This window comes from Harmonia axyridis, chromosome 4 (genome assembly GCF_914767665.1).
Source record: "Harmonia axyridis chromosome 4, icHarAxyr1.1, whole genome shotgun sequence".
NCBI classification, from domain to species: domain Eukaryota; kingdom Metazoa; phylum Arthropoda; class Insecta; order Coleoptera; family Coccinellidae; genus Harmonia; species Harmonia axyridis.
The window spans coordinates 113,096-122,274 of NC_059504.1; the positions used below are offsets into that span (position 1 = coordinate 113,096).

The 9,179-nt window shown below is 33.4% G+C and overlaps 1 protein-coding gene across 4 annotated transcripts in view; it reads left to right on the forward strand.

Moving 5' to 3' along the window:
• The window catches only part of LOC123677443 (uncharacterized protein C18B11.02c-like), an 83,890-nt gene that overhangs the window by 32,823 nt on the left and 41,888 nt on the right, over positions 1–9,179 (forward strand). For all 4 annotated transcript variants that reach the window (XM_045613953.1, XM_045613952.1, XM_045613954.1 and 1 more), the window contains exon 3: positions 9,055–9,141. In XM_045613953.1, the coding sequence (XP_045469909.1) occupies positions 9,055–9,141 (87 nt within the window). The remainder of the gene's footprint in view (positions 1–9,054; positions 9,142–9,179) is intronic.

A 9,179-nucleotide genomic window follows, 5' to 3' on the forward strand; every position in this document is an offset into this window, starting at 1 on the left:
AGGGAGCCGGAAAAACGTTAATGAATTTGGCATATTCTTAGTCCGATCTATTTTCGAATCACAAAAGGATGGAGAATTGCTGAAATGTATTACTGGGCGTCTGCCAGCGTCTGGCCAGACTGGCTCGAAACGAAAAAATTAGAAGCAAAGGGATTTGTGTAACGGGCGCTTGAAAATTTCGAGTAACGAAAGTTTCAACAGGTGCCGATCGTATATTTTCGATCAGTTCGAACCGATACTCACCAAAAACTCCATTTGTTATGACGACGTGAATAGAATTCACTATTTTTAGGTCCTTTTCATGTCTCCGAGGTCTCAAAAACAAAACAAATGAAAGCTCTATTTACTTTGATAACTGGCGACGGATTCAAATAAGATGGAAAGTTTATGATAAGGCTCTTCCGTATTTCAACACATTCGGTAATTTCAATGAATGTAACAAACTGGAAGAAAATTAATAGTTTTCAATATTTTTTTTTGTCTTATGTATTTCCAAAACTTCTCTTGAGATTGCTTCATCTTACGATTATTCTTCATATGAATTCTAGATCTTTCATTTTTTCTTATGGAAAGTCGAGAATAGGAAAATCCATTATCCAATTGAACATTCATCGACTAAGTAAAATGAAATCGTTTTATATTTGAAGTGTTTTCGATGCGTCGCCATATTTTGTTGAATATGACGAAAAAAATTACTCTTTTTTGCCGTATATTTGCAATATTGAAATTTCTTTATACCTTGTACTTGTTTATTCATGATGATAATGAGAAAACAATGAATATTGTCAGTTGATGATGACTTCTCTTCTATTTTCATCCAAGGATGCTACACATCACATCTCATATCATGAGATAATCACCATCCTCTTCACTAATCGATGAACACATCGCGCATTGAATTTTTATGAAGTTTTATCAGAATTTTCCTTCTTCTCCAATTGCTGACTAACCTGATGCACATAAAATTATGAGGTCACAATCTGAGAATATTGCGCCACTGAAAAAAAGAATCTTTTTATGTTGATGTTGTAAGATACTACATAAGTAGGCAACTTGATTTTAATTGTGTTATCAGTACACGGAACTTCAAGTCACGATTTGCTAAGACAACAGGAGCACGTTTCTTCTTCTTTTGGATCTTGGAAATATAAATATAATGACAGTAGTGAAAAAAATTAACCATTAATATGCATAAATGAATTTATCTGAATTCATTGAATTCTCTATATAACTTATTTCTGAGGCGTTTACGAATCTATTCTAAGTATCTACGTAATTTCTTTTGAAAAATATATCATTTTTAAGGATGTCATCACAGAAAACTGAAATTGTATCGAATTGGAGAAGATATGTAAATTGTATCGAATCATTATAAAGACATACATTGATTTATTTTAGATTTGGAGAAACACGTGCTATTTGCTTTTATATCAAGTGAGCGTGACATTAACTAATACACGATCTATAAAATTGTCAACACGATGCAAATTCATAAACTCAAGAAAACTCCCAAGGCATCGTCCAGATATCTGTCAGAAAACGCCTCGTGTACCGGATTTTTCCAGTGGAATATTTGAAAATTATGCCAGTCTGTCGTACAACTTTGATTATTATCACAGTGTGGATTCCAGATCTGTATTAGTAAATTAAATTCAAATACCCATTCAGTGTTGATTTATGAGTTGAAATGAAGCCAATGTTTATAGAGAGTGGGTAAGGTGGGTAAGTAATATGAACGTAAGAGTTATAAAACTCATTTCACTTCAGCGATTATTACTACTACTACTGGGAAAATAAATATGCTTGAAATTGCGATAGGAAATTCGATGATTAATGCCTCTATTCGAGTGTCCGGAATCAAATGAACGTAGGATCTATTTTTAGTTCGTTCCACAACCTCTTGAACTCCTATCTATATCTATTTAGATATACTATTTTCTGTAATGAAACTCTTGAAGTAACTCCACGAGGTTTCATAGTTGAATACTTTTAGTATTGATGACTTCCGGAGTCAAAGTCGAAAGATGAAAAAAAGACTATTACTTTCAAATTTCAGATTATAAAATTTTTTAGACACGAAGTGTAAAAATGTCAGTAGCATTTTCTTTATGAACCAAATGTTTTTCCATTGGAAACAATAAACCAAGAATAAGTGTTCAACACCACAGTGTAGGAGTCCTGTTGTGTTTTTGGTCTCATCCAAGTGGTCAAAACAATACAGTTTGACAGTTTAATTTATTCGATACATTTGCGAAACTATGCCGGGGTCATTACAACAGTTTGCCTAAGATCTTTTTTTAGAAACATCCCGTGAGCATCCTGTGAGAGTGTGATAATTTAATTGATTGGTCAGGTTCAACAAAATAAATATTTTTTTGTCGGCATCTACTGAAACGAGACTCACGTGATGATGGCTTAGTTTTGTCGCCACAATAAATAAAAATTTCTGTAAAATAGCCAATGGAAATCTCCTGGAATAGTTCTCAGCATAATTATGTATATTTTTAGATATCTAGATAGTTTGCACAACCTAAATAAGCCCTAATTAGGTGGAACATGTTTTCAAATTCGAAAAATGAATTTTCCTTGAATTTGATTAAATTATTCAGAAGATTTCAATACATTGGATACAATTAGGTAAACATCAGTAGGCTGGGACCAATTCAGTAAGAGACAAAGAAAGAAACCAGCTATTTTAGAAATGCATTTTCTACTCGCCATTTTCCATTATATTTTTGCAGAAATATTGGCTGTCAAACCAAACAATTTTGTTCTTCGTCTATTCGCTAAATGAACTCTAAATATTTATACACACAAAACTTCAATTAGTACTCCTCTAACAAGAATTCGTTTGAGAATTTATTTTTAAATGATAAAAATGAAAATTCTGATTGATGTTTTGGCACGTATCTATGTATTCATGTCAAATTAATAATAGAAAATTCTTCATCTTATGAGATAGGAAACTCGAGATATGTTTTGAAAGGACAATTTCAATTAGTTAAGCTTGTCGACAACGAATTTCATGGTTTATGAAAACCGAACTATAATTAATGGCTTCCTTGGTTTTTTTTCAGCGGCCATTCTCGATTTTTTTTTGGTCAGAGGGTTTCGTTGTTTTCAGTTGAACACGAATAAATAATGTGTATCAATATTATGCAAATAACTTTTATGATATTTTACATTTTCACTAGGCTCAATTCTTCTCTATGCAACCAAAGACTTCTTATCCTTGAAAAGTTGAATTGTTGGTATCAAAAAATAACAAGACGTAATCATTTCTTCTGAATTGTTTTCTTGGAGTAACGCAGATGAATCATAATTATTCTTGTAAAGGTACATCTTCATGGGCAGATCAATAGATATAGGTTCTTGAGAACATGCTGATTCATTTCATGATATACGTGAGAGGATTCGAGTGATCTCACAGATGATCATTCATTGTTCTTATTTTTACCCTTGAAACACACATGATAACATGTTATTTCAAATCTACAATTCCCAAATAACCTTGTATATTTGCGATCTAATTTTTGGGCGTATATTTGGAATATTAAGTATTTTGGATATTCTGCACAGGAAATCGTAAACCCTTAACCATAGGAATTGCGATATGATAATCCAAATGTAGCCAAACAATCATCGAAATAGCTACACACGCAGACGGGCCGGAATGAAAAGGCTTATACAAAGAGAAGTCAGCTGTCACCGATATCGACGTGGTTGTCGAGCCTAATCATTTCTGTCAACAAAGCGATATGGGTTGAATATGCCCTGATGGCCAGGTCGCCATTCAGTCACACGTGACCAGATACGAACGACGAACCACAGTAATTATTCTTCTAATTGCGTCCAATGCTCAACGTGATAAGTTAATGCCTTAATATTGAATTTATTCGATTTTTCTATTTCCTTTCATTACCTCAATTGATTATTGATTTCACAGGCTTTGTTACTGTGTCTACGCACGCACAGTTCTGTTGATTGCTTTTTGCTTGTAATCAGCGGGATTTATCCTTCTACTTGTATATCAATATCTGAAAAAATGCGATAAACCAAAAAAAAATGATTACTCCACTGGATAGGAATATTTTATTTTAAGTATTGTCGTAGTTTTTACTTGGCAAATTAGAAAATATGACAGGTTCAAAAGTGACAGCTGCCCAGATAGCGGCCTAATCAAAATGAAAACGCAATAGTATATCTACTCATAATTGGAAAACCCGCAAAAACTATGAATTTTGGACACCCTGTAATTTTACCGACGTTTCAAGAATGAATCTTCTTGAAATTCGGTAGATTACTACCTATTGCAATCGATTCAGAAAAGAACACGAAGCCGTCCTGTGAAACAAGTATAATTAGTTCCTGTCTAGTTGCCTGTTTTCGCAATAAATAGAACAAAATGCTTTCGACTTCCACGGGATAAATAGAGATGTCAAGCCGCTTGCAACTCTTGCGTAATCGAACTATGGAGATGATCGCGAAGATATTTATAAAAACCTTTGTCGTTCGTTTCAACCGTGTTCCTATCTGCCTCAAGCCCCGGCATTGTCTGATCTCCGAATGTATTGGACATATCAGCTGTTGGCAAATCTTTAATCTCGAGACGATCTGATTTATTTGGCGGTATTTTCGGAACGCTAGGCGATGTTCTGAGCTGAAAGCTCGCTCAATTTCGCCATTAATCTGAGTTTGTATTTGAGCGACCTCTACTAGAGATCGGAACAGCGATACCACAGTGCAGAAGAGTTGACAGTCCTTTTTCTTATTTCCAAGTATATGTCAAAATATCACGTTCGCGCTGTCAACTCGATCTCGAATAGAACGATATATTATTACTACTCCAGAACTTGTATTTCAATTTTCTCATGGCAAGTTCCTACTTGGAATTGTGCCTGCCTGTCAATCATAGAAAAAAAACATTTTTATTTTTCCATTCCATGTAGTAATCCTGTTCCTTCCAGATAATTTCTCCAGAAGGTCTTCGATCTCGAAAATTCATTTGTATGAAATATTCATCGAACTATCTTTTCACTACATGTACATTATTCAAACATTTTGGTCTAAGAGTCCCGATGCCTGGATACAAAATGAATTATTCAAAGGACGCCGAAATATAAAACACCTTTGATGTGTATTTTTCTATACATATGAAAATCGTAACCTTGTTCAGCTTTATCTTATTCCTTTGTGAGAGATGGCTCTGAAACTGCTGGTATAAAATGATCGCGTAAATAAAACAGTATGGGTACTTGTTTACGTCGTTTTGATGCTCAGAGGTGTCAAGATGTTTCATTCAATATTAACCGAGTATTTTGAAGGCTCTTTACCTAGGAAGGTGTTTTGATCGGAGTTCAAAACATATTGATTTTGTTGAGAAAGAGGTTTCGTCAAACGTATATCAATAAATATATGAAATGAGTTTCCCAAAATTGTATTCTACGCGTTTCTGGTGGATGAAATTCAATTCTGCAATGAGCTACTTGTAGCAGAAAGACTTGCTCGTCTGTATAATTAGGTCCACTGATGTTTTCATCTGTTAATTGTTGATACGCTTCCATCTGGAAGGATCGCACAAAACCATCCAAATGACTGACCAAAACTACCAACATCTGTTCAACACGAAACTGTCGAAATAGAGCAGCCATTGCTGTTAAACTCCATACGTGCACTCGTTGATTAATAACGGTCCAATTTAATCATATATTAATCCATTAATTCATGAATATTCATCTGATTATTAACTCCCCTGCGACGAGCTGAAAATAAAATCTCATTTTAACGGCCAATTCATAACGGTATGAATTTACGCAGCATCAATGCTTTATATCACAATAGTGGGATTTCATATCATCAGTAAAGTAACATAAACAATGATCATGAAATAAATAGGAAAAATATATAAATTAATCAGCAATCATTAACTCGAAAAATCTTGCATAATGCAATGAATCTCAATATATTTTGAAAACCAATTATTATTATATAATTTAGCAAATTTATCTGAATTAAACAAGAGAAATTCGTGAATGATGGACTCTGCAATGTTTTCCATGTTAATATATTCAGAGCCAACCCTCCAAGAAATACTGGAACGTTCGTTTTTAAAGTTTTTGCGAGAGGAACAATTAGTTAAACGCGAACATTAACAAATTCCCAACATCTTGTTGAATGGCGCCTTTAACTTGATTTATGAAAAGTATTCAAATTAGAGCTACATAAAGGCAGGAAAATGAAAGAAACGCCAAGAAGTAATTATTCGAAAAATGCCATCGCTAACGAGGTGCTAATAAATAAAGTGGGGATTATATTTGGGCACTTGTAGAACGTTTTGTTTTTGTTATTCAAATTTACGATATGAAGGAAATCGTCTGAACGGCGGAATGAATATATCATCACCTAATTGTTATTGCGAAAGGTTAGACGAAGCAAACTGTTGTATTTCTAACTCTATTAAACTGCGATATTACTTTCTAGCGTGATCAATAGGAATTATTTTAATTTATTGATACAGGTCTATGAAATACATATAATCTATGACATTTGAATTGCATTTGTTATGTCACAGAGTGACATAATATTAGTCGTATTTAAGATCTCTAAAACCATGGTGTGTGCACTCCTCAAATTTCGAATGCAATGACATTCGACCAAACTGAAAATATTAAAAATAAAATAAAACGAAGTAATTTCCACTATGTTATTTAATTGTTAGCAACAATTGTTTCGCCACACTGTGGCTTCATCAGGCTACACAAGCCACAGTGTGGCGAAACAATTGTTGCTAACAATTAAATAACATAGTGGAAATTACTTCGTTTTATTTTATTTATAATGAATTTCCGCCAAGTAAGGACCGAATCCATTAAATACTGAAAATATTAGTTTTAGTTCGTGGCGGCGCCGCAATGTCATACTTATAATTTCGATCTTTTTCCGTTGATTTTGATTGGATACATTAATTAAAACCCGATACTGAACAATCAAAAGCGATGTGTAACCGAATATGATCGTGCAAAGTCGTGAAAGAAAACACGAACCGTTTACTGGAATGAATTCAAGTATTTGAAATAGAGAGAGAGTTTATTGGTATTTCAATTACAAGAATTACTTCCATAGATCATAACTATAATGAAGGATATACATTTATAGGTACATAATGGCACAAAACAAATAAATAATAAATAACAAGAATCTTAATTTGTTGATAGCGCTACCTACAGTTGACATAACGAAGCTTAACTAATATTCTCAAAATTGGCAAAACAAAAGTTAATCAGTTCATACACCTGGTTTTTAGACATCTTTGTCGTATTCTATATAGGATGTATAAGATGTATACAACAGAAATGACTAACAGACAGATTTATTTTTTTAAAATTTATTCAATTCTACATATCCTAAAACGTGAACTATCAACATTCAAAAAAACGTTTTCATTTTAACGGTTCCAAATCTTCATCATTGGAAATAATGAAGCTACTAAAAACAGCATCAGTCACTAAAATATTCGTAGAACTGTGCATCTATGCTTATAAAAGTTCCACTACTCTTTCAACGACATTTTCTGATTCCAAAAACATTCTAATCCTCAGAACAATAGGATCCGATTCGGATCGATAAATCATATTGCGAATGACAACAAACGACAAAATAAAACAGCAAAGAAATTCCGTTTCGCTCGATTTTTCCAGGGAAACGAGCCCCGGTTGCGACACAATGTGATTCCCACCGTTTAAACTTAGTTCATGTTAGGAAATCCCGAGGAGAAAATTATTACACGTTAAAACTTGATAATGTTTGCAGAAGATGTTTGGGCGAAGTTTATATAGATGGCAGCCGCTTTCACACTGTTCTCCAAAGTCATTTTTGTCACGGCCACGTATTTCATTTCCTATTTTTGTTATAAGAAATGTTTTGTCAAATGTTTTACTGCCTTCATTAGGGGTATTCGTCTTTTCGTAAAAATGCGAACATAATGGATTTGAAAGGATAGGTTTTAATGTGAACCCAAAACCCGAAAAGAAATACTGTTTGCTGTGAAGGATAACACAAAGAATATGTGCGAAGAAGGCGTAGGAATGAATGCCGTTCTTTTATTTCATGTCACTTCCAGAATACTTTCCACCGAAAGATAAGGGTTGTAAATGTTCCAGATAATACACTGCTCTGATTTCATTTATGTTTTATTTCGTTTTTCCGTTTATTGTTTGCTATAAAAACATTTGGAATTGTCGGAAGGAAATATTCTCTAACTGCCCCTGGAATTTTCCCAGTTCATGTGTTAAAAAGTCTTGAATTTATTTTTCCCTGACATGGTCATGTAGAATACCACTCCAGATAAAATTTATGCAGGTTGAATTTCAACTTTTTGTTTTTAGCAAAACTTTCATTTTTCAATCGATAAATGCAAAATGTTTTCTTCAGTGGTATTACACATGATTTTTTTGCGTTTGGTTATTACCTTCAGCACGATTTCAACGAAAATATATATAGAACTGTTTCCGCATCATGGGCGTAGATCTGAGTCTCATGGCCACTAATTATAGTAATTTGAAATTATCATCACTCATGTAAAGCATCTATTCAGACATAACAACGTTGTTATTCAAACAATTTCGAGACTATACTAAAGGATATAAAAAGAAACGCAAATTGTTTCTTATAATTGTTTGTATTGATACTCTTGATACACTAAATATATCTTCAAGGTCTCTCCAGGTGTAAATCAACGAATGGAAAGTACGAATCTTCTGGGTTTTGTTATTGTTTTCATCGGTAATTGAGGTTGATGGCCTACCTAAACGAGTCTTCAATATACTCACCAACTTGATATTACGTTGTCGTAAAACTTATGTAACATTCATGTGTAGAACAAGAACAAGAAATTGTTTTTTGTCACTAATTCTGTCAACACTAAAACGCTCCAATGATTTTACATGAGGTAATAGTAAAACCCAGAAGTATCTAATATAACCTAAATGTATTTCATTCAACAGATCTCGATTGTTTAATTCTTGACATAAATTAAGCATATAATTTTTTTTCCAGAAATGTTGTGGCGAACAAGACACAACGAAAAACTTCACAGAAAAAAGGAGGGCAGATGATGAACTCTCCAAGAAAGACCTCAAAAAGGTAATTCATTGATGTAATAAAATATAATTTCAGCATAA